Here is a 26702-nt window from a genome sequence, read left to right as displayed (position 1 = left end):
TTCTAAACTATGTTACATCAAGCGTCTGTCGCCATACAATATTCGGCTGATGTCCGGGAGAGGGGCCACATGAGGCAGCATTAAAGCAACATTGTTTGTGTAAAGAAAGCATTTATAGATCGTGTTTTACACCCATTTAAAGTCATGGCGTGCCTAGGATACCAACTGTCGCCAACAGGATGTTTTTCTGTGCTATGAGAGGTTAAACACTGCAATATTTTTAGTAACGTTTATTCTTTGGTTGAACATTGTAAATGAAGGATAATTGTACTCAAATATATATATATATATCTATGTGAATATATATGCATATATTTGTATCTATGTATGTGTGTGTGTACACACACAAACTCCAAAGAGGTATCAATTGAGGTAACATTGTGTTTAACTGTCCGTTGCATAGGATAGTTGCGTATATCAAAGCAACCATCTCGGCCAAATTTATCTTCACCGTCCTTTCTACTGGAATCATTTATTCCCCGGCCCTATGATTTATGTAAGCAGATGATACACATTGCAGAGCCTCTCGTCCCTCTCACTTTTCGTTTGATGAGACGTTAGCCCGTTTAGAATTAAGCTAAAAGGCAATTTGCAGTCTACCGGGGAAGCACTAGCAGCGAAACATTGCGCGCCCCAGTGTCTGCAAGCACCCCCCCGGCCCACACGATAGTACGTAGTCGTACGCTTCCCTTGCATGCACTGAAAGCACTAGAACGGAAGCGACACCAACAAAATGGCTACCGTTGAAAGACGGGCATGTATTTGCACTTTGGTCTCTAGTAGTTAGAACAACTCTGACTTTGGATACATTGACGGGTTTGAACCCGGAAGAGGAAGACCGGTGTCAGTGGTTCTAGACGGGAGGCCCTGTGGGCTTGCGGGGAAAATGCCAGTGGCCGTGATGGCGGAAAACCCGGTCTCCTTCCAGAGGTTGTTGGAGCAGTGCGAGGAGCAAGAACTTGAGGTGAGGCGTTTAGTGTTCCTTCATTATACGTAAGGGAGCTGGCAGGACGGCGGTTCTCTACCGTAGCTGTACTCCGGTGGGTGGCAGATCGGGAGCTATGGTTGCAAATCGGTGGTAACGCTGCTGATTTCATGGGCTGTGTTTAGATGCATTTAGCTACAGAATACTCTCGTGTATATAGTACATAGTGAAGCGCTCTACGTCTTTTGTGTACGTTTAAGTGTGACATCATGTCTGGAACTGCGTTACCTCTAGTGGCATTAGTAGTTTTATTTTCTCTAGGTGATTCTGGGCTGATGTTGTTTTTCTGTCAAGTGCACATATATTTACGTTATGGTTTAAAACTGCATTATGTCTGTTCAGGCTCCAGGAGGTATTGCAACACCCCAGGTGTACAGTCAGCTTCTAGCGCTATACCTTCTACACAATGACATGTAAGTTATTCTTCCTAACTCTCTGATATTATATGAAAGATACATCTATGCAGCAGCTGTAACGTACTAAATAATACACATCTGTGCAGCTGTTCTAATCATTTTATATTTTAAATATATTTTTTTGTTCTGGTTGTCTTCTGCAACTACTGATTGCTCTGCAAGCACAACATGATGACCCATTTTACATTCGGGGACATTAATATATTTCATGATGATTCTTGCTTCATCACCTCTGTGAAAATGAGTATTGTGAAAATGAGTAAAAATATAAAAATGCTTTTGGAAATCACAATTTCTTCATTTTACAACATAACTCACAAAGATACAATTCATTGTTTAGATATCATTTTCTGTGTGGTTTTTATAGATTCAAATTGTGAGATGGCCGTTGGCAGGGCTCATACGGATTCATTTGTGAATATGTGTTAATGCCCTATAAATTCAGGGATTTCCCCACAGGGGTGATAAATCTTATGTTCAGATTGTTTAATGTTACTACAGCCACTTATTTTACTGGTAGGAATATGCTAATGAGCCATTGTGTGTTCACTGAGGGCCTCTTTGTGATGTCACAGTAGCTGTGCAGTAGTCAGCGTGATTTCCACAGACCATTCCAGTCTGCAGTTAGTGTTTGGAGTGTGAAGTCGTGACTACTGCAGCACCTCCCATATCTGAATATAGATAGATTTAAGATGTGGAAAAACGTTAATATGGAAGAGGAGGAGATAGAAGAGAAGGAGGTGGAAGAGGAGGAGATTGAAGGAGACGAATTTGAAAGAGAGATGACCCAGAAGAGTGGAAGCAAACCTATGAGGAGGAGGAGCAGCCGCCGCTTATTCAAGCGAAAGCGACCGAATTCCACTATCAAACGGTTCCTGACCTTTGCCATGCCCATGTTCTGTCTTAGATTCCTTTTCAGTGACCCGAATGAATTTTTCATGACAAAATTCTTCCTTGGTGCTGGAGCTGGGGGTATGATTGGCACTGGAATCTACTTTTTGTTGGTACATCCAATGAATCTATATCAAGAAAATAAGATAAACCTTCTATATGGGATATCAGGAACCTTTGCCATCGGATGGGGTACATCTTCTCACTTTCGCTGTGCCACAATCATGATGGCACCAAATATTTTGGGCAAAGAAGGCCGTGCTTACCTGGTGATGTATGTACTGCAGTCTATTTTTGATGGACCTGTCAGCAACCTGCAGCATAACATGGAGGATGTTGCAAAATCCATTGGGTGCACGGTGGAGCTCCAGATAAACCACACAAAGTTGTCCTGGAAAGTTATTATAAACCCTTTCAGAAAGATAATTGAAGACTTGGTAAAAGGGGCAAAAGAACTTAAAAATGACACCAGCGGCATAAAATCTGTTTTTAAGGAGACAGATTCTGAGGTGCAGAGCTCTGAAGGCTATGATAAAAAGCTTGAGGAACAGAAAGAAAAGGAGACAAAAGAGGAAAACAAGACTCTTGACACTCTGCAGAAGTTCAACCTGAAGTCTATGCTGCGCTGTGAGTTCGTTATTGAAAAAGGTATTGAGAAATGCCGTGAGTGGTTTGCCAAGAAACATGACGATTGTATGAAGGCCATTCCCCTACCTGTCCTTAACCATCTCTTGTGCCTTCCTATGCAATTCAAATTTTTGTGCAATATCATGAATGTTGTAAATACATGGTGCAAGAAGAAGATCCCTATGGAAGCCAATTTTGGAACAATCTATGATAAGGTCAATGCGACTATGAATGGAATGGACGATGGCTTTGCTAGCAAAATAGCAATCGTTAAACAAGAACAAAGCATGTTTCTTGGCATGAACATTTCTAAAAAGGAGATCACAGAGGAGATTACAGAGACATTAGAGCAGAAGAAGTTAGGTATGAGGAAGGTTGGGTCCTTTGTCCGTGTTGTCATTTCCTGCACATTTGTTTTCATCTTTATCTCTGCCTACAAGTATTGCCACCAGTACAACACCAACATTAGGTTTGATAACGCCTATGTAACAACCTACTTCAGGCAGATTGATGCTCGCAGGAGGAAACGGAATAAGAGACACCTTCTACCCCTGAGGAAGGGAGAGCGCAAGAGCTTTGTGTTTCCCTGGAATCCAGCGGTTCAGGACCTTGAGATGAAGACAACAATGATGGAGTTTTTCCAGTGTGTTCCCATGCTCACCTTCCTCATCTTAGCCTTAACTACAGACTGGATCCTTTATCACCTATTCCAGATTATCCGGAAACATTCGCACATCTCGTATGTGTTCTCCAGTCACCACAAACTGGAGGTCCTGGTTGGAGGTGATACTTTTATTTCCAAGATATTAAGGCGTACGATTGGTAACCTCAACAGCTCTTCTGCCACCATGCACCTGAGTAATAACACCATGTGTCTATTAAATCCGATTCGGATGTCAGTTGAGGGCTATCTGTGGTCTTGCCTTCCTGTGGTCGGACTCCTGTCGCTCTGCTTTGTCCAGGTGTATATTGGCCGTCTCCGCAGAGTGATTGCTGCCTTCTTCTTTCCAAAGAGAGAAAAGCGGCGCGTTCTGTTCCTTTATAACGAACACCTGAAGAAGCGGGCTGCATACGCAGAAATAAAAAGGAAACAGATCATCCGCAGGGCCAGAGCGAACAGACTTTGGCTGAAAAGCTTTGCTTCTACCCTGCACCGTTATTTGAGCTGGATGCGCCCGTTCATTCGCAGACGCTGTATTGTGTGCAGTTCTAGTGAAACCAAGGACTCGTATGTGTGCGAGATAGCAGACTGTGGCACAGTATACTGCAGGCAGTGCTGGAGAGATATGAAGCGCTTCTGTTATGCATGTACACCTCATGAAGACTCCGTCTCTGACAGCGAGAGTGATGAGGATGAATTGGAATGATCCCAGGAATTCCACCTGCATATGTTTACCACCTATATGCAATAAACATTCTGGGGTCACCTGGTGGCAATACAAAAACCAATAACAAATAAAACTAATTATAATTGGTATCTTATTTAGTGTTTCTGGTGATAGTGTTACACAAAAGGTGTTAGTAGTAGAAAGTTGCAAGCTCATCCAGTGCAGGAAGCTAATCATGGATGAAACGTTGCCGCCTCAGCGTATTGCAATTAGATTCTTTGCTGTTCTGAGTTTCGGAGAGAAATGTAGACAAAGATACAATATGAGGAGAACAAAACATACCAGCAACGTGTCCCAGTCCTAGATCCTTTCTTCCCCCACAGTCCTTCTTTTCTAGGAGCTGAGAACGGATATGAGGGTATCATAGTGTTCCAGAACAGAAATTGCCAATAGTGTGTATAGAAACAACAGAAACCAGAGAATTGGTTTATGAGATAGATTGTGCAGATATTTTCAAGTGCCTTAACAATGTACCTACATATCACTAGGCCACAGTCACATAAAATATTTTTAGCTCCATCTCGAAAACAAGTATCCCTCTCCTTGTTTAATTTGTTTACAAATAGTTATAGTTTGTGTTGGGAACATTGGGTAAATTTTAACTAGTCTATCTACCGATATTTGTTTTTTAATATTTTTCTATGTGCCACTGTTAAATATCCCCATTGCATACCTCTCGGGTTTCCCATCTTCAGACACTGTACTTTGTAGCTGCCCCACTGTCTTAACTATTCTGTGCGGGGTCATCATGGCCAGTCGGGGAAATCCTCTAATCTCCACTGGCTGGCCCAGGGAGCTGTACTGGATATCTGTGTGTTGTGTTGCGATCAGGTGTGTATGCCCAGTTCTAGTGTACCAGGCCTGCTAAAGAGGCAGCATCAAGGCAGCTCTCCTTTCAGTGGTATAGTTCTAGAGCCATTGTGTGTAGTGCAGAGTAAGTGTATGTGTGTGTGTGTGTATATATATATATATATATATATATATATATGTGTGTGTGTATCTATATATTACACACACACACAGCGTATTGGCCCGATTATAGGCCACACCCTAAAAGTTTGGTGAGAAAAGGGAAAATTTATTTTTAAAGAAAAAATACTAAGCAGAATGGTGAAACAGTATCTTATCTAATGAACAGGAATACGTGTATTCTAACATGTTTGGTATCTATTATGCAGTTAGTCAGCATAGGTTATATGCAAATAGCAACTTAACCCCTTGGCTGCTAAGCCATTTCCCACCCTGGTGCTAAGCTGGTTTTCGGCATTTTGGTGTATCTCACGTTTAAAGCGTTTCAAGTAAATTTCTTGGGAATAAACTATACAAACCAAATATTGTTTTTTTCAGCACACCCAGCAGATTCCAAATATACCATTTTTATATGTGTATGTCTCATTAGGTTTGCAAAATACAGCCAAAAATGGGAAAAAAGTTTAATTTTTCACTTCCAACTCAATAAAAACTAGTTTGTAATGTTATTTTTCTAAACTCTAATATCAAAACCTGTGTTGCTAAATATTTGTAGTAGGTAAGCGGTCTAAAATAAACAGAAATTGAGAACAGTAGACTGTGTTTTTCTAATATTTTATTGCTAAAAGTTAAATTTATTAGACTATCACAAAAAGACATCTTTAAATTTAATGCATGGCTGCGACAATTAAACAGCTCTAGCTGCCCGGGATGTTAAAATATGCCAACAAAACTATATATTTTTAGAAACTACACCCCCAGCTGCAGCAAATGAGATCTTATTTGTATTTGTATCACAAATCTGACGTGCACAACAAATAAGTGAATATCACACTAATAAAAAAATTTAAAAAAATAAAATTAAAAGCAACAAGTTCATTTATGTCTTGCGCACTCCAGGTTTGTCCTAGAAACACATGCAGCCCCTCATTTGATGCGTCAAGGGGTGTAGTTTCTGAAAATATATACTTTATGTACCATAATTTAACTTCCCAGCTGTCTAGAGCTGTCTAAATGCAGGCATCACCCCTAAATGTTTTAAGACAATTTTTTAACAAGATTCTCCAATCTGCCATTTCTGAAGTTAAAGTGCTCTAGACATCTGGGAAGTTAAATTAGGGTACATAAAGTACACATTTCAAGAAACTACACCCCTTGGAGCTTCAAATGAGGGGTTACATGTATTTCTAGGACAAAAGTTGAGTGCACAAATAATGATGGAATGTGTCGCTTTGGCTAGAAAATATGTTTTTTCTAACCATAGCGACATGTTCATTTGTGTCTTGCGCACTCCAGGTTTGTACTAGAAACACACGCAGCCCCTCATTTGATGCGCCGAGGGGTGTAGTTTTTGAAAATATGTACTTTTATGTGCTATAATTTAACTTCTTACGTGAGCAGTAATGCCACATCAAGGCTTCAACCCTAATTACTGACAATTCACACGCTTTTCATATCTCCATTCACTTGCAGAAGCACACACCATACTATCCGTACATTCACTCACAGAAGCACACACACCATTCTTTCCCCTTACAATCCCAAAGAAATGATCGTAAAGGGAGAAATAAAATCACTTTTACAGCAAAAATAAGTTTTGCAGTAAAAATGCAAGGGGCTCCAGGGATGACATGGTTAACTTACGTACTACAGGCTAAACGGCTGATTTTAATAATAATTGCAGTTCATCAGGGTTTAAAAAAAATTACCTTTCTCTACCATTGGCTAAATTTAACCCCATGATCAAAAAGGGAATGTGACTTTTTATAGCTACATGATCACTGTGGTAACATTGGCTACCACAGTGATCATTTAGCTAGAATACTTAAACTTTTTTTTTTTTTTTTTTTTTTAAGCTAAACTAGTTAATGTTTAGATAATTTAATTTGGGGGTCTCTAGGCAATTTTGATCTTTATTTATCTGCCTTTAGAGACTCCCAAATCATTTTTTTTACTTTTTTTGTACTTTTTTATTTTTTTAACATAATATTTTTATTTTTTTACAAGCATTATACCGTTGGAAATGTGAAGCGATTACCTTTCCAACGGTATATGTTGGGGGTCTGTAGCTGCTTAGATGCCTGAGATACAGGCATCTAAGCAGCATGCCCCCATACCGTGAAAACTGACAATTGTCAGTTTTCAATAAAGTTGCGCGGTGACGTCATCGCGTCATTACGCGCGACGTCACCAGCCAGATCGGGTGGTCCCAGTGATGCCCTTCAATATGAGGGGCAGATCGCCGGGATAGGTGGTGATGGGGGTCCACAGACCTCCATCAAGGTAGGAGAGTGCTAGTGACGGCATGGTGCCGTCGTTAGCACCTGACTGGGACTGCTAGCGACGGCACCATGCCGTCGTTAGCAGTCAAGGGGTTAAAATGGCTTTTGGTTTTTCATGTGCACCCCCCTTAATTCATAATACACCTTACTTTAATTTCCTTCTGCCCCTTCCCTGATATGACATTCTGGTCCCTAGATATCCCCCCCCCTTACCAATGCACCCCAAGACTCCCTGGGCTCGACAAATCCTAGGTCGCCATGGCGACTGAGAATTTTGTCCTGACGCCTAGGTCAAGGGCGTCCAACGTCCAGCCCGCCGGACTTCAATGTGCGGCCCGCGTGAGCAAGACCAGACTGGCCCTTGTCACCGTGCAGTACGGTGTAAGTAAGCCGGCCCCTAATAAAATTAAAGCGGTCTTACCACCTCACACCGTGCTGCTGAGTGGCAGTGCCTTAGTGAGGCTCTTCGTCCCACCTCTTTCAAGACTTGACGCTCAAGGGGGCTGGGCTCACAGAAGAGTTCTTTGTGACTGGGAGAGGATCTTCACATCGTAAAAAATATATATATATATATATTTAAAAATAAATATATGTGTGCGTGTGTGTTCGAGGAGAGTGGGAAGGATTCCCTTGGGACATTAATTTTTGTTGTTGAAAATAAAACTGTTAGTTAAAAAAAAAAAAATCCTGGCTCCTAACTTTTTTTGCTGGCTCCTAGATTCAAAACAAAATTGTCAAGCCCTGATATATATATATATATATATATATATATATATATATATACACACACACACGTGCACAATCACTGGCCACGTTATTAGGTACATCTGTTCAATTGCATGTTAACACAAATAGCTCATCAGCCGATCATATGACAGCAACTCAATGCATTTAGGCATGTAGACTAGACTATTATTTTCATAATCGATTATTTTTTCGATTAATCAGGTAAAACAAACTATGCAAGTTTTTCGTTTATTTAAAATAAAAACATATAATTTACATTAAGATGTGCCATTAACACTTATCTCTTTATCACAATGGCATTTCACAATTTGCCTTATTTTCCTGACATAATAATTAAAGCTATATTTTAACAAGAACCCAAAAAATACCAAAAAAAGCTTTACTAGTAAATATTCATGTAAACTATTTTTGCCCAGTTATGCGCACCTCACCCCCAGCTTTCCTCTCTGCCCCAGAAATGCCTTATACCCCTATATGCTACTCTGCCCCCATATATGCCTTATACCCCCGATATGCCACTGTGCCCCCCGATATACCTTATAGCCCCCTATATGACTTTTACCCTTGATATGCCACCATGCCTCTGATATGCCTTTTACCCCTATATGTCACTGAGATGCCACTGTGCCCCCTGATATGCCTTATGCCCCCCCCCCTGATATAAGAAAAACTGACATCTCTAAAATAGGTATAAAAATATTGACAAAAAAATAAATACACAATACAATATAAATAAACTTACCAGTGCATCCCTAGACTTGTCCCCTGTGCTTCAGGCTCCCTGGTATCTAGTGGGGGCAGCCGGAGGAGGTCTGGTTTAGTATATGTGATTTGTAAATCTAATTTTATATTTCTCACTGCAGCAAATGAGTGATTGTTTGGTAACTGATGCTTGTATGTTTTACCAGGAATAATGCCAGATATCTCTGGAAAAGAATACCACCTGCCATCAAATCTGTAAGTAGTGTGTGCTTATAGCTTTACTGTGCAAAACATACTTACTTTACTATAAGAAACGAATGCCCTATTTTTTATTTTTATTAGATAAAAAGATAAGCAGTACTGCAGCGCAGGGCAATACATGTACAGTACTACTTCAGTTAACGGAAAGCTCAAGAATACAGTAAAAGCCGTGTACAATTACAATTCCAGACATGGCACGTATGGCTAGCACATTGGTGGAATCAGGGAAAATGAAAAAATGCCGGTGCGCTAAGCTAGTCTCAGGCTCAAATAATACAATCGTTTTTTGTATACATTAGTGGAATCGGCCTGGGGAAATAGGGAAGTGGAGTGGGTGAGGGGGTTGATGGAGATAGTCCTCAGCCTCTAGACTGTCCATCAGAGAGCACTCTCTCAGCATGCTGTGGATAAGCATGCGGCGGTCAGACTGTGACCTGCTCCCTCCTCAACACCAGGCGGTTCCTGACAAACCATAGAGCGTCCTTTACACAGCACACGAGACGCCAAGCGTTATCAATTGCGCAGACCTTCCCTGGCTGTCAGGGAGGAGACAACAGGTGAGGAGGGCCCTGCTCAAACGAGCTTACAATCTAGAGGGGTTTCGGGTGTATTACGCAATAGGTAAAAGTGCCGTCGTTAGGAATAGACCACCCACACTAGTAAAAGTATTGCAGGAGAGGGATTTAATTTATATACAGCCCAATTTGAAATGGCTTTTTAAGCAAACTATTTTAAATTCAATATGAGCAGAGCTTTTACTTTTTTATTCTTTAGGTATATAGTAGGGAAGGTAATATTTTGAGATGCTGCAGTCTGTAAAAGTCACTGTATTTCTTTTGTGCAGGCCAATGCAGAGCTGGCTGGGATTTGGGAGGTGGGATAGAGGATCTGGCAGAGAGACTTCCCCGGAATCTACGCATCCAGTGGTCAGAAAACATTCAACCAATCATGGAGGCTGTAAGAGGTACAGCACATGGTGAATTCTGAAATAAAATTGAAAGTATAGGTTACTCCTGGTTTGTGCCTTTACATTATATAGTGGTGTTTTTTTTTTCTTTCAACGGACCTCTCTCGGTCTCTTGCTGCTGTATTCTCCAAACAAAGAGAAGAGAGGATTTTTTTGTGCCACTAAGTACTTAGTTCCACTGCCCTCCTTTACTGCATGGTGTAAAATATCAGGTAACGGCAACATTCTGGTATGGTTTGGCCATGAGTGTCTCATAGGGTAAAAGTTTAGACCATTGGTGAAAATTGCAGAAACCAATGTAAGTTTGGTATGCGGTTGACCCCAGAAGTGGCCGGTTAAATACAGTGTGAAGCAATGTTAATGAACACACTTCTCCTATATTATTTCTCTTTCTGTTAGATGCAACACGGCAGCGTGCCTTTGGCTTGGTGTCCCTTGGTGTCTCCTTTTATACCCAGGCAACCAGTAAATGCTGGAACCTAGGCAAGATGGGACTGTGATTGCTGTTAGCAATCACACTTAGGGCTGCAACTAACGATTATTTTAATCGATTAGTTGGCCGATTATTTTGTCGATTAATCGGATAAAAAAATACATTATTTTAAATTGAAGAAAAATTGCAATAAAAAACGTACAATTTACACTTTCATCTCTTTATTGCAATGGCCTTTCTCTATTCACCTTCTTATTTTACTGACATAATAATAAAGGCTACAAGAACCCAAACACAGTGTTTCTCAAACTAGGTTTTAATACAGTTATTAGTAAATATTAATTCATATGTTAACTATTTTTCATATTTAATAAAAACTGAGAAAAAAAGCCTTGTTTACATTTTTTTTATTTACCAAACTGCCCCCAGTTATGCACCTCTTACCCCCAGCTTGCCACTCTGCCCCCATATATGCTTTATACCTCTTATATGCCAGATTCCACTGTGCCCCCTTATATGCCACTGTGCCCCCCGATATGCCACTGTGCCCCCCGATATGCCTTATACTCCTTATATGCCAGTGATATGCAACTGAGCCCCCTGATATACCTTTTACCCCCAGATTTGTTTTATGCCCCCCTGATATGCCTAATATCGATATGCCTTATACCCCCTATATGCCCTGAAATTCACCCATACACCACTCTGGCTCCTCCCCCTCCCATTCTCGACTCTGGCTCCTCCCCCTCCCATACTCCACTCTGACTCCCCCCTCCCATACTCCACTCTGGCTCCCCCCTCCCATACATCACTTTGGCTCCTCCCCTCCCATACATCACTTTGCCTCCTCCCCCTCCCATACATCACTTTGCCTCCTCCCCCTCCCACACACCACTCTGGCTCCTCCCCCTCCCACACATCACTTTGCCTCCTCCCCCCTCCGTACATCACTGGCTCCTCCCCTCCCATACATCACTTTGCCTCCTCCCCCTCCCGTACATCACTGGCTCCTCCCCCTCCCATACATCACTTTGCCTCCTCCCCCTCCCATACATCACTTTTATTTTCAGTTATTTTGGGTGCTCTCAGGTCTGTCTTAGAATTCCCATATAAAGCATGAGAATCCATAACAGAGCCAGGATCTCTGATCCCATCTTTCTAACCATGCTGTGAGAGGCACAGAGACCTCGTAATAGACACTACGCAACTGCTATAATCAATCATGCAGACATAACTGTGCGTTATTAAAACACTAAACTAGTAACCATCCCACCCTATGCCTTGCAACTGCAGCTTCCCCATCAGTTCTCTCAAACACAGAGCCCCCATCGGCCCTTGACTCAAAATAATAATATCTGCACATAGGTAAAACACTGGGTGCTTTTTGTTCATATTTGCGTACAGTAACCGAAAGGCATTCCTCCTGGTATATGGAAGCCAGTACTGGTCACTTAGTTATTTGTTTCCACCTCTGTCTTCCTTTAACCCCTTAACGACAATTGCCGGTCCTGGCACGACACGGAAAAGCATGTGCTTTACGACAATTGACGTGCCAGGACCGGCACGTCTTTAAACGGGTGCAGAAAGCGATCTACTATCGCTTTCTGCACCCAAAAAGCGTTGCTGAATGCCTCGACCTCGAGGCATTCAGCAACGCCGCGATCGGCACGAAGGGGCCATCTCTGGCCCCTCCACGGGGCGTCAACATCCGCCATACTTTGTATGGCGGCGGACGCCCGTTTTAAAAGCGTTTAGGAGGCGATCGACGATCGCCTCCTAAACTTAAATGGTGTCGCTGGAATGCCTCGATCAGGAGGCATCCAGCGACACCAAACACTAACCTTTTGATGGGCTGTGACCCCTCCGGAGAGCGGTCACAGCCGCAGCTGCCGGCAATCTTCGCCATCAAGGAAGATGGCCGCCGTCCTGTAACAGGAACCACAAATTTTAAAAGTTCGCTAGATGGTCCAGACCATCTAGAGAACTTTGGCTCCACTTGCAGGTTGAATACAGGTACTGCATTCACCATGCAAGTCAATGGAGCCCAGCTTTCTAATCACAGTGTGATTAGTAAAAATAAATTAAAAAATAAAATAAAATTAATAATAATTAGAAAAAAATAGTAAAAAAACAGTAAAATGTAAAAATCATTTCCCACTGATGTCACTATCAGGGGAACCTCCAAGTTGAAAAAAAATGTTAAATTTTTTTTTAAAAAAAATAATAAAAAAAAAATATATATATAAAAAATATATTTTTGTGAGCAAGTCCTAAAATTAGCATATTAGCTTAAAACAATTCTCGCATGGAAAGAGTTAAAATACTGGCATATTAAATGCCCGTGGGGTGTCTACTTTTAAAAAATGTATGATTTGATGGGGTAAATTGAATGGGCCAGGTTCAACAACGTCCCAATTAACACGGGGGGAAGGATGGCCACACATCTAATTTCCAATTAGAAAAATGCACACGTACCAAATGTGGCCTTTTAGTTCCCCCAAAAAATGACACACCCATGCATGTGGGGTATCACTGCACTCAGGAGATGTTGCTGAACACATTATGGGGTGTCGTGTGACAGCGGCATATACCAGGAGCTGTAAATTCATACATAAAGTAGGTGTGTGTGGGAAAAATACACACACAAAAATATTACTGCAAACTTTGAAAAAATGCTGGTGGTAAAATATGTGCATGCAAAGAGTTAAAATACCAGCATTTAAAATACCCTGTGGTGTCTAGTTTTAAAAAATATATGGGTTTATTGGGCACACTGAAATGGCCCGGCTCAAAGATGTACCAAATAGGGCATGGGCAGTGGATCCCCAAATGCCAAAGTTCAACATTGAAAAAAGCGCATGCCCCAAATGTGGCCCTTTTGCCCCAAAACAGCCAGGCAAAATCATTCATGTGAGGTATCGCTGTACTCAGGAGATGTTGCTGAACACATATTGGGGTGTTTTGTGATAGTGACATATACCAGAACCTGTTTATTCATACCTGAAGTAAAATGTGTGAAAAAACAAATGCAAAAAAAATGACTACCATAAAGTTTGACAAAGACTGGTGGTAGATATGGTGCATGGAAAGAGTTAAAATACTAGCATTTGGAATACCCTGGGCTGTCTAGTTTTCAAAAATATATGACTTGATGGGGTAAATTGCATTGGCCGGGTTCAAAGATACCCGAAATGGCACATGGGGGGAAGAATTACCAGATTTGGAAAAAATGGCTTTGAAATAGCAAAACGCTACCTGTACTTATTGCCCCATAATGGGTAGAAAAAAGCAAAAAAACATAAAAACATTGGGTATTTCTAAACTCAGGACAAATAGTAGAGTCTATTTAGCAGGTTTTTTCATTACCTTTTATAGATGAGTAAAAGATTTTTCAACTAAAAGTTAGAAACAGTCATTTTTTTCTAAATTTTTCACCATATTTTATACTTTTTTTAATAGTAAATAATATGATACAATCAAAACAATGTCATCTAAAGAAAGCCCTTCTTGTCCTGAAAAAAACAATATCTAATGTGTGTGGGTTCAGTAAACGGAAAAGAAGAAAATTACAACTAAACACAAGCAGCGCAGAAATGTTAAAAAGGCCATTGTCACAAAGGGTACAAAAAGTAAAATCAGCCTTTGTCTCGAAGGGGTTAAATAGTGATTAAAAATAGCTTTTTGAGTGCATTAGGATAGTTCCCTCATTAAATGTTCATGTGCAATATGCTGCATTTATCTACCTCTTCAGAAGGCTCTATCTGAGCCCTGGGGTAAAAGTGAAAGACAGTATTTACCACGGCTGACACTGGACTTACCAGACAGCTGCCTCCTAATAACTGAAACATTGCTCAGGCTTCAGAAATACAGTAGACGGGCATGACGGCTGTTTTAAAAATGGGCTCTTGCATATTCATGTATGGCCCATTAGATGACCCATTTAAGATGTGGAAAACGTTAATATGGAAGAGGAGGAGGTGGAAGAGGAGGAATTTGAAGGAGACGAATTTGAAAGAGAGATGACCCAGAACAGTGAAAGCAAACTTATAAGGAGGAGGAGCAGCCGCTTATTCAAGCGAAAGCGGCCGAATTCCACTATCAAACGGTTCCTGACCTTTGCCCTGCCCATGTTCTGAAAATGTTTCAACATTTGGAAGCAGTTTTAGAGGCATTTAAGAACTTTGGTAGATTGTCATGGTTTAATTATGATGAGATTTTCAGGCAAACGCTAGCGGTGCATAAGAACCTACAGTGGGGAATGAAGGACGTAGGAACATGGGTTAGTGTTTTGCTTCCTCAAAAAAATGTTTCTAATTTTAGGCCGCAAGGGGTTAATGCACAGCAGATGCGTCAAAAAGGTATATGCTGGTCCTTTAATGATTCCCAATGTAAGTGGCCTAACTCATGTAGGTTTAGGCATGAATGTAGCTACCCAGCTGTCAAATGTTTTCGTAGGGGACAGGGGAAAGGATCAGTTTCCAAAAAGCAGAGATGCCGGTGAGACAGTTAAATCTGCTCCCCTTTTTAAACACTTATCCAAACAAACGGATGGCTAAACTGCTACATGATGGTTTTAAATTTGGCTTTAATATTCCGGTTTTTAAAGGTGATAACTTATGCTGGGTTAATAACCTGAAATCGGTAGAAGGTAATCTGACGATTGTTGAAGAAAAGATTAAAAAAGAAATTTTGCTTGGGAGAGTTGCGGGCCCCTTTCAATTTCCTCCGTTTGACAATTTTAGGTTGTCGCCTTTGGGTTTGGTTCCAAAGAAAGAAAAGGGGTCCTTCAGACTAATTCATCACCTTTCGTTTCCAAAAGGAGGTTCTCTTAATGATGAAATTTGCACAGCTGATTTTCCCGTTCATTATGCTAGCTTTGATGACGCTTTGATGTGGGTGAGACGGTTTGGGAAAAAATGCTTTGCTTGCTAAGGTGGACATTGAAGCTGCTTTTCGGCTTTTGCCTATTAACCCGATTTGTTTTCCTTCTTTAGGTTTTCATTTTAATGGTCAATTCTACTTCGATAAATGTTTGCCGATGGGGTGTTCCATTTCTTGTTTTTATTTTGAAGCTTTTGCTTGTTTCTTAGAATGGGTGGTCAAGAAAGTTTCGGGCCTTGATTCTGTGGTCCTTTATTTAGATGATTTCCTGTTTATTGGTAAGGCGGATAGTTTAGATTGTTTACATTTGTTGAATTCGTTCTTTGTTTTATCAGAGTTTTTTGGTATTCCGTTAGCACATAAGACAGTTTTTCCGGCTACTTCTTTATTATTTTTAGGTATAGAGATTGACACGGTTAAGATGTTATTTAAGTTACCTAAAGAAAAAGTGGTTAAATTGCGTGTTATGATTAATGTAGTTTTATCGGCTAAAAAGGTGACAGTTAAATGTTTTCAATCTTTACTTGGTTTATTGAATTTTGCAGCTAGGATAATCCCTATGGGAAGGGTTTTTTTCCAGACAGATGGCTAAAGCTATTGCCGGGAAGAAGATAGGTTTTCACAGAGTTAGGGTTACTAGGCAGGTTAAGGAGGATTTGTTAATATGGAAGTTATTTCTTAAAAAGTTCAATGGTGCCGCCATATGGCAGCATGATTTTATCACTAGTGATGATTTAGAATTTTTCACAGATGCAGCGGGAGCATCTGGTTTTGGAATTTTCTGGCAAGGGAAATGGGCTGTTGCTAAATGGCCTATAGATTGGTACGAAGCCGGTTGGACTAAAAATTTAGTATTGTTGGAGTTGTTTCCAGTAGTTGTGGCTCTTGTATTTTGGGGTCCTGCAGGGAGTAACAGAAGGATTTTGTTGAATTGTGATAAAATGGGGGTAGTCTGGGTGGTTAACACTTTGAGAGCAAAATCTTTACCAGTAATAAGTTTATTAAGGCGCTTAGTTTATTTGTGTTTTGTTAATAATATTTGGTTGAAAGCCAAACACATTCCGGGGAAAAACAACAATATAGCTGATGCTCTTTCGCGCTTTGATTTTAAGCTGTTCAGGGAGCTGGCACCCCAGGCAGAGAAGGAAGGGCTGCAGGTTCCACCGTGCATATGGGAATTGACTTCTCCCAGGTAAGAAACTTAATTGCCAGATCTTTATCAAAAAGCACATGGGCCAGCTATAGGTGGTCATGGCGTTTATGGTCAAATTTTGTTCAATCAAACAAAGTAGATTTGTTGGATGCCAGTTTTGGATCTAATTAAGAAAGAGAATTTCCGCGTTCGTTTATAGATAGGTGTTTGTTGGGTATATCTTTTTTCTTCAATTTAGCAGCTAAGCAAAATGTTTTTAAAGATTTTTTAGTGAAACAGATTTTGAAAGGCTATGGTGGTAGAACTTGTATTCAAGACTTGAGAAGACCTATTTCTTATGAGTTACTGCATGATTTAATGAAAGTAGTGGATGATATTTGAGTCTTGCCTATTCAAAACGGCTTTTACTATTGCCTTTTTGGGGGCTTTTAGATTAGGTGAGCTAGTGGCTATTAATAAAAAGGGTGGTTCAGGTTTACAAATCTTAGATGTTATTTGTGGCGTTAGTTTAAAAAATTTTCTGAGGTCATCTAAAACTGACAAGCGGGGTAAAGGTTGTTGGATAGTCCTACAAAGGGTTAATGGTAATGGTATTTGCCCTGTGAGGATGTCTGAGGCTTTTATGGCTCAGCGCCCTAAGGTCTCTGGTAACTGGCTTGTTCATGGTTCAGGACAACTGCTTACAAGATTTCAATTTAACAGTGTGTTAAAAAAATGTTTGTTCGCTTTGTGTCTGGGTGCTGAACATTATTCTTCTCACTCTTTTAGAATCGGAGCAGCGACAGAGGCTGCTAGGTTAGGGCTGGATACTTCCATAATTAAGAGGATTGGGAGATGGGAAACAGACCGTTTTAAAATATATGTGAGACCGGAATTGTTATGAGTTGGCTAACATTTTTCTTTTTCAGGTCATTCTCCAAAAATATTGTGGATCATTGGACACTCCTTTGTTTTCTGGGCTCAAAGAAGAGCAGAAATAAGAAAGGGAGGAGAAAACCTGAACTTATACTGCAGTCTATTTTTGATGGACCTGTCAGCAACCTGCAGCATAACATGGAGGATGTTGCAAAATCCATTGGGTGCAAGGTGGAGCTCCAGATAAACCACACAAAGTTGTCCTGGAAAGTTATTATAAACCCTTTCAGAAAGATAATTGAAGACTTGGTAAAAGGGGCAAAAGAACTTAAAAATGACACCAGCGGCATAAAATCTGTTTTTAAGGAGACAGATTCTGAGGTGCAGAGCTCTGAAGGCTATGATAAAAAGCTTGAGGAACAGAAAGAAAAGGAGACAAAAGAGGAAAACAAGACTCTTGACACTCTGCAGAAGTTCAACCTGAAGTCTATGCTGGGCTGTGAGTTCGTTATTGAAAAAGGTATTGAGAAATGCCGTGAGTGGTTTGCCAAGAAACATGACGATTGTATGAAGGTCATTGCCCTACCTGTCCTTAACCATCTCTTTTGCCTTCCTATCCAATTCTCATTTTTGTGCAATATCATGAATGTTGTAAATACATGGTGCAAGAAGAAGATCCCTATGGAAGCCAATTTTGGAACCATCTATGATAAGGTCAACGCGACTATGAATGGAAAGGACGATGGCTTTGCTAGCAAAATAGCAATCGTTAAACAAGAACCAAGCATGTTTCTTGGCATGAACATTTCTAAAAAGGAGATCACAGAGGAGATTACAGAGACATTAGAGCAGAAGAAGTTAGGTATGAGGAAGGTTGGGTCCTTTGTCCGTGTTGTCATTTCCTGCACATTTGTTTTCATCTTTATCTCTGCCTACAAGTATTGCCACCAGTACAACACCAACATTAGGTTTGATAACGCCTATGTAACAACCTACTTCAGGCAGATTGATGCTCGCAGGAGGAAACGGAATAAGAGACACCTTCTACCCCTGAGGAATGGAGAGCGCAAGAGCTTTGTGTTTCCCTGGAATCCAGCGGTTCAGGACCTTGAGATGAAGACAACAATGATGGAGTTTTTCCAGTGTGTTCCCATGCTCACCTTCCTCATCTTATCCTTAACTACAGACTGGATCCTTTATCACCTATTCCAGATTATCCGGAAAAACATTTGCACATCTTGTATGTGTTCTCCAGTCACCACAAACTGGAAGTCCTGGTTGGAGGCGATACTTTTATTTCCAGGATGTTAAGGCGTACTATTGGTAACCTCAACACCTCTTCTGCCACCATGCACCTGAGTAATAACACCATGTGTCTATTAAATCCGATTCGAATGTCAGTTGAGGGCTATCTGTGGTCTTGCCTTCCTGTGGTCGGACTCCTGTCGCTCTGCTTTGTCCAGGTGTATATTGGCCGTCTCCGCAGAGTGATTGCTGCCTTCTTCTTTCCAAAGAAAGAAAAGCGGCGCGTTCTGTTCCTTTATAACGAACACCTGAATAAGCGGGCTGCATACGCAGAAATAAAAAGGAAACAGATCATCCGCAGGGCCAGAGCGAACAGACTCTGGCTGAAAAGCTTTGCTACTACCTTGCACCGTTATTTGAGCTGGATGCGCCCGTTCATTCGCAGACGCTGTATTGTGTGCAGAAACCAGAGAATTGGTTTATGAGATAGATTGTGCAGATATTTTCAAGTGGCTTAACAATGTACCTACATATCACTAGGCCACAGTCACATAAAATATTTTTAGCTCCATCTCGAAAACAAGTATCCCTCTCCTTGTTTAATTTGTTTACAAATAGTTATAGTTTGTGTTGGGAACATTGGGTAAATTTAACTAGTCTATCTACCGATATTTGTTTTTTAATATTTATTTTGCTATGGTCTTGCTGCCTTTGGAGTATTACTGCAGCGATTCAGTTTTCTATGTGCCACTTTTAAATATCCCCATTGCATACCTCTCGGGATTATTTTTTCGATTTAATCAGGTAAAAAAAAACTATGCAAACTTTTTGTTTAAAATAAAAACATATAATTTACATTAAGATGTGCCATTAACACTTATCTCTTTATCACAATGACATTTCACGATTTGCCTTATTTTACTGACATAATAATTAAAGCTATATTTTAACAAGAACCCAAAAAATACCAAAAAAAGCTTTACTAGTAAATATTCATGATATATAGACAAACGGGGCGCATAGATATGTGGGAAAAATAAAAATAAAACGAATATAGTGTAATGAGTTCAAAAATAAAAACCAAAATAAGTGATATAAGTTGCACTTTTTCCTCGTTTCGTCAGGACTCATAACGGCCGATATTCGTGATCAGTAAGTATGTAAAATAAATAATTTATCAAATCAGAAAATGTATCAAATGTTCTTATTTCATTCAATCTTTTCAATTTGCAGGGATATATCAACAGAGCTTCGGAAAAGAGCAGACAGGCAGAATCAAGGTAGAAGACATCTGTGAGTGTGGTTTGGACTCTGTCCAAGATTAAGTGAGAAAAAGAAACAATGTTAGCAACTTAGTTGCAATGTTAATCAGTACCAATTTAGAGATCAAATGTATTAAATGAGTATGTTTCTTTTTTTCTCGTAGGTATCTATCACATTGGACAGAACCCCCCTCGGGGAAAAAGAACATAAGAGGGAGAGAGAGATATAAATGAGAGTATATAGATAGTAATCTCATTAATTGATTAATTGGCTAAGTGCCATCGTGACTGTGTTACTGACAACCTTCTGTTCTATGGTTAACCCATAGATGGAATGAAATTGCATAAAGGTGATGTTATGTAAGGTAGAGAAATGTAATCTTATATAAGAATGTATAAATAAATATATATATATGAATAAGAACTGTATGAAAAATAAACTTGAATAAAAATATTATTATAAAAACAATATATATGCTTGTATGAACTGTATATGTGAACAGTATGATAAAATAAACTTAAAACATTTTTATATGTGTGTTGTTTGTAAATAAATTTTTTAATTTAAAAAAATGGATATGTCTAGTTCTACATTTAAACCGTCTTTTTTGTAGGTTTGAAATTTGTATATCCATTCCGTTTCTTTTTTTTGATAAAATTTCTTTCACGTCTCCTCCCCGCCAATGGGGGGGATACTAGATCAATCCCTATTACTTTAAAATCAGGAAACGAAAATTTGTTACATTTCACGCAGTGTCTTGGGACACTGTGCTTCATATTGTTATTTCTTATTCCACCTAAATGTTCAAGACCCCTTACTTTTAGTTCTCTAGATGTGCGTCCTATGTACTGAATTCCACACTTACATTCTAATAAATACACTACATTCTTTGATGTGCAGTGTATAAAATGACGGATGTTATATTCTTTTTTCGTTATAGTGCATTTGAATGAGGTAGTTTTTTTGTCTTGTAGGTGGCAACTTTTGCAAAGTTTGCATATGCCACATCGGTGAAAAACCCACAGGTTTATAGGTTAAAAAATGGTCTTTATTTATTCTTTCATTTGGAAGAGCGCTGGGGGCTATTAAGCTCTTTAGGTTATTTAATTTTTTATATATGATCTTAGGTTTTTCTGGAAGGAAATTTTGCAGTACGCTGTCACCCTGTAGAATTGGCCAACATTTTTCAAACGCCTTTTTTATTTTAAACGATTTGTCATTATATTGAGTAATAAAAGCGAAATTGAATTCCTCTGTTTTTTGTATTCGTTTCTCTTTTTTATGCAACATCTTTTCTCTTTTCATATCCTTAGTTTTTACTAAACTATCCCTTAACAGTTCGTCGGGGTAATTTTTCTCCTCAACAGTTCGTCCGTTGAGATATTTTACATTTTCAGAATCTGGACTTTATAAGGACTTGATGAATACTCCTTGTGAAAGAAACGGCTTTTACGCATAACCCACCAGTTATGCCTATTCGTTTGTAAGTTTTTAATCTATATTTATTAAACCAATATCTATTTTATTGCACTATTTTTCGTTTCCTATTGTTTATGCAGAAATTCCAAGACGGTATAAAGTCTGGATTTTCGATGAGCGATCACTCCTAAGTACACTTGTGAGTGCAACTTATATCACTTATTTTGGTTTTTATTTTTGAACTCATTACAATATATTCGTTATATTTTTATTTTTCCCACATATCTATGCGCCCCGTTTGTCTATATATCGTGTGTTTTAACACTTGTGAGGAGTGTTGATCTACGGGAGCAGCAAGATCTGTAGGGTACTGTATATTATATTATTTTACATTTGAGACTCACCCACTCGTGAAGGTGTTCTTTTTTTCATTTTATATTGTCACTAGTAAATATTCATGTAAACTATTTTTGCCAAGTTATGCGCACCTCACCCCCAGTTTTGCCTCTCTGCCCCAGAAATGCCTTATACCCCCTATATGCTACTCTGCCCCCATATATGCCTTATACCCTCCTATATGTCAGAGATGCCACTGTGCCCCCTTATACCTCCTATATGCCACTCTGTCCCCTAAAATGCCTTGTACCCCGATATGCCACTGTGCCCCACCTGATATGCCTTATAGCCCCCTATATGACTTTTACCCTTGATATGCCACCATGCCCCTGATATGCCTTTTAACCCTATATGTCAGTGATGCCACTGTGCCCCCTGATATGCCTTATAGCCCCTTTATGCTACCGTGCCCCCTGATATGTCTTATGCCCCCCTGATATAAGAAAAACTGACATCGCTAAAATACCGTATTTGCTCGATTATAAGATGAAATAGGGAAGTGGAGTGGGTGAGGGGGTTGATGGAGATAGTCCTCAGCCTCTAGACTGTCCATCAGAGAGCACTCTCTCAGCATGCTGTGGATAAGCACGCGGCGGTCAGACTGTGACCTGCTCCCTCCTCAACACCAGGCGGTTCCTGACAAACCATAGAGCGTCCTTTACACAGCACACGAGACGCCAAGCGTTATCAATTGCGCAGACCTTCCCTGGCTGTCAGAGAGGAGACAACAGGTGAGGAGGGCCCTGCTCAAACGAGCTTACAGTCTAGAGGGATTTCGGGTGTATTACGCAATAGGTAAAAGTGCCGTCGTTAGGAATAGACCACCCACACTAGTAAAAGTATTGCAGGAGAGGGATTTAATTTATATACAGCCCAATTTGAAATGGCTTTTTAAGCAAACTATTTTAAATTCAATATGAGCAGAGCTTTTACTTTTTTATTCTTTAGATATATAGTAGAGAAGGTAATATTTTGAGATGCTGCAGTCTGTAAAAGTCACTGTATTTCTTTTTTTTCTTGCAGGCCAATGCAGAGCTGGCTGGGATTTGGGAGGTGGGACAGAGGATCTGGCAGAGAGACTTCCCCGGAATCTACTCATCCATTGCTGCCAACCAGTGGTCAGAAAACATTCAACCAATGATGGAGGCTGTAAGAGGTATAGCACTGTCGTCCAGCACATGGTGAATTCTGAAATAAAATTGAAAGTATAGGTTACTCCTGGTTTGTGCTTTTACATTATATAGTGGTGGTTTTTTTTTCTTTCAACGGACCTCTCTTGGGGAGCGTTGCAAAACAATTACTAGATGGAGCTGTCTTGCTGCTGTGTTCTCCAAACAAAGAGAAGAGAGGATTTTTTTGTGCCACTAAGTACTTAGTTCCACTGCCCTCCTTTACTGCGGTGGGTTTATTGCATGGTGTAAAATATCAGGTAACAGCAACATTCTGGTATGGTTTGGCCATGAGTGTCTCATAGGGTAAAAGTTTAGACCATAGGAGAAAATTGCAGAAACCAATGTAAGTTTGGTATGCGGTTGACCCCAGAAGTGGCCGGTTAAATACAGTGTGAAGCAATGTTAATGAACACACTTCTCCTATATTATTTCTCTTTCTGTTAGATGCAACACGGCAGCGTGCCTTTGGCTTGGTGTCTCCTTTTATACCCAGGCAACCAGTAAATGCTGGAACCTAGGCAAGATGGGACTGTGATTGCTGTTAGCAATCACACTGCTATCATGCCAAGTCAGCCAGTACATGCTGAAACCTGGCTGGCTGCCCCCCTTGTGTATTGATGCTGCCAACAGTATGGGGTCTGCACATCACCAGCATGTACTGGCTGAGTGATGGATGCTTACACTGTTTCAGTTAAAATGTGAGTTTCCTAGACTTTCAAAGAACACTTTATCAAACCTGAGGAATATATAGTTTTGATTATATTTCATTAATAATTGATGAAATATAATAAAAAAACATAGGGCTCGACAAACTCTAGGCGCCAGGTCGCCATGGAAACCACGGATCTCCCTAACAGCCCAAAACTAAGGTAGCAGGTAAGTGTGCTCCCTATGTGGCATCGGGCATGTTAATTGTTACTGTCAAGAAAAAAAAATCTTTATGGATTCCATATATTGAACCAAATCACTGGAAAATGTGCTGAAATATAATCAAAAACATAGGGCTCGACAAACTTTGGGCGCCAGGTCGCCAAGGAAACCATTCCCTGGCGCCCAGTGTTCAGCAGGGCTGACATATTCGGTACCCTACGCTTTCCTGCAGGGCATGGTATAACGGGGCTTATGTAACGGGGTCCCCACAGGAAAGGAGAGGAGTCCACATTAGCGAGGTGCGTAGTTGTATACTACGCCCTGATTCATTTCATAGTTTTACAACTAAATGATTCATTAGTCCTACTACTGATAAATGCCCAAAGATTTTGTACTCGTCATTTCATTCAATCATATTAATCCTTTTTCTTAACATGCTTTAATTAGTTCTTCTGAATATCAATTTATTTTACTTTCATATACAATTAACGCTGAAATAGCCCCAACATTTCTCTTCTAGTATTCTCGTGTTTTACGGTCTCCGTCATAGAAGCCCTGGTAGAAATGCTGGCAGCAGATCCAGGTCTCTTGCAGCTCTGCTGGCAATCTTATAGTCAGACCTCTATTTAACTGAACATATAACAACCAAACAGCTCTGTCTATATTATTGCGTTATTTTTCTTGCAGATCTGCGGGGTATTCTCCTCTCTGGAAGCTGGGGAAGGTCTGCGCGATGCGCGTAAACAGCCTCAGCTGCTGCCTGCAGTTTCGCCGGCGCTCGGTCATAGAAGCCCCAGTGGAAGTGCCGGCAGCAGCAGAGGTTACCAGACAGGAGGATCCAGGTCCCCTGCGGCGCTGCAGGGGATCTGGATCTTAGTCTTGTAGTCGTCCTCGATTATAAGAGGAGGGGTATTTTTCAGAGCATTTGCTCTTAAAAAAAAAAACCAAAAAAAAAAAACCCTTGTCTTATAATCAAGAAAATATGGTATATGGACACGGGTGTTAGCTGGATTAATGGCTCATCACAAAAATTAAAGAGATGTGGGAAAGAATATAGAGAAAATACACAGCATACAGTCTTGCTGCGATTCCCGTGACTGTTAACTGGTATATCTTTGTCTTAAGTCTGTTTTTTCTTTGTTTTGTTACTTGTATTTGTTTTGTCTATTGATATTTGAAAATGTATTAAAGATTATTAAATAAATCATGATTTGTCATTTTTCCACTTCTGCAATAGCTTTATGTGCTATTAGTTCATTCTGTCCCTTCTCTAAAAAATGTTTTGTTTTTTTGTTTTTTTTTTTTATCTCCCCTGATTATCTGTACAATTTCTTATCCTACAAAATTGGCCTCTCTAAATTTTCAAAATCCATGTACGAAGGTAACAACTTCTATATATGCACGTTAAGATCTTCTTTTATTATAAAAAGTACATGTTTTTATCCTCCCTTGTTTATACACTAATGATCCATAACATTATCACAGGTGAAGGGAATAACACTGATAAGATTATCATGGCACCTGTCAGTGGGTGGTATATATTAGGCAGCAAGCGAACATAACGTCCTCAAAGTTGATGTGTTAGAAGCAGGAAAAATGGACAGGCTTAAGGATCTAAGTGACTTTGGCCAAATTGTGATGGCTAGACGTCTGGGTCAGAGCATCTCCATATCTGAAGCTCTTGTGCGGCGTTCTTGGTCTGCTGTGGTAAGAAGCAGTAAGTATCAAAAGTGGTCCAAGGAAGGGAAAGCAGCGATCCGGTGACAGGGTCATGGCTGGCCAAGGTTCATTGAGGCAAGTGGGGTGCCAAGCCTGACCCTTATGGTCAAATCCAACAGACAAGCTCCTGTAGCTCAAATTGCTTGGACAGTGAATATTGGGAAACCTTTGGTCCTGCCATTCATGTGTGTGTTACTTTGACATGTACCACCTACCTAAGCATTGTTGCAGACCATGTACACCCTTTCATGGACACTGACAAAACTGCCTGATAAGGATAATAACGTGCCCTGCTACAAAGCAAAACTGGTTCAGAAAAGGTTGAAGGAAAACAACAAGAAGTTCAACAATCACCTTGTAAGCTTCAATGGTTTCGCTCAAATGCCTCGATAGTGAGGCACCGAAAACCCAACCCAGGGCTTTTGAGGACATCTTTGAAGCCGATCAATTCGGTTTACCGCATCAATTCATGTATGTTTAAAAACTAAGCACCCCAGGGTATTTCAAATGCTGGTATTTTAACTATTTCCATGCACACATTTTACCACCAGCATTTATCAAAGTTTCAGTAATATTTGTGGTTTTTCTGTACAATATATCTTGAATGTGTGTGTTTTTTAAGTTGTCCTTAAAAAACCCAAATGGAAACATCAGGAGTACATCTTGAAAGCCGTAACATTCAATGAAGGTATAAAAGAAAACATAAACATAGATAACATAGTAATGGCGTGTATTCGTTGCTGGCATATTAGTGACCACTATATACGAGAAAAATAAAATGTCAATAAAATGACAAAGTATTCCCATGTGTGTTTTAGACTTGAAGTTATGACATAGAATAATGTTAGTCAGAATGCAGGTTCCAATTTCAATGCTAATACACAATCGCACTATTTGGGTCCAGCATTTAACGTTATATCGTGATCTTTCCCCGTGTGTTAATTGGTACATGTGGTCACCATAGTCCTGGGGTGATCATTAATTGCCTTCTAAACTATGTTACATCAAGCGTCTGTCGCCATACAATATTCGGCTGATGTCCGGGAGAGGGGCCACATGAG

General features: G+C 40.1%; 1 protein-coding gene across 1 annotated transcript; it reads left to right on the top strand.

Annotated features, from left to right (window-relative positions):
* Positions 1–886: 886 nt before the first annotated feature.
* LOC149282388 (COP9 signalosome complex subunit 8-like) lies at positions 887–23570 on the top strand. Its single transcript, XM_089498263.1, has 5 exons — positions 887–964; positions 1328–1398; positions 9214–9262; positions 22904–23036; positions 23497–23570. Exons 1-5 carry the CDS (start codon positions 887–889, stop codon positions 23568–23570), a joined length of 405 nt encoding a protein of 134 aa, XP_089354389.1.
* The last annotated feature ends 3132 nt before the right edge of the window (positions 23571–26702 follow it).

This window comes from Sceloporus occidentalis, unplaced genomic scaffold (genome assembly GCF_023333645.1).
Source record: "Sceloporus occidentalis isolate IW3139 unplaced genomic scaffold, rSceOcc1.0.p SCAF_117, whole genome shotgun sequence".
In the NCBI taxonomy this organism is placed as follows: Eukaryota; Metazoa; Chordata; class Lepidosauria; order Squamata; family Phrynosomatidae; genus Sceloporus; species Sceloporus occidentalis.
This window is presented reverse-complemented; position numbering and strand designations above follow the sequence as displayed.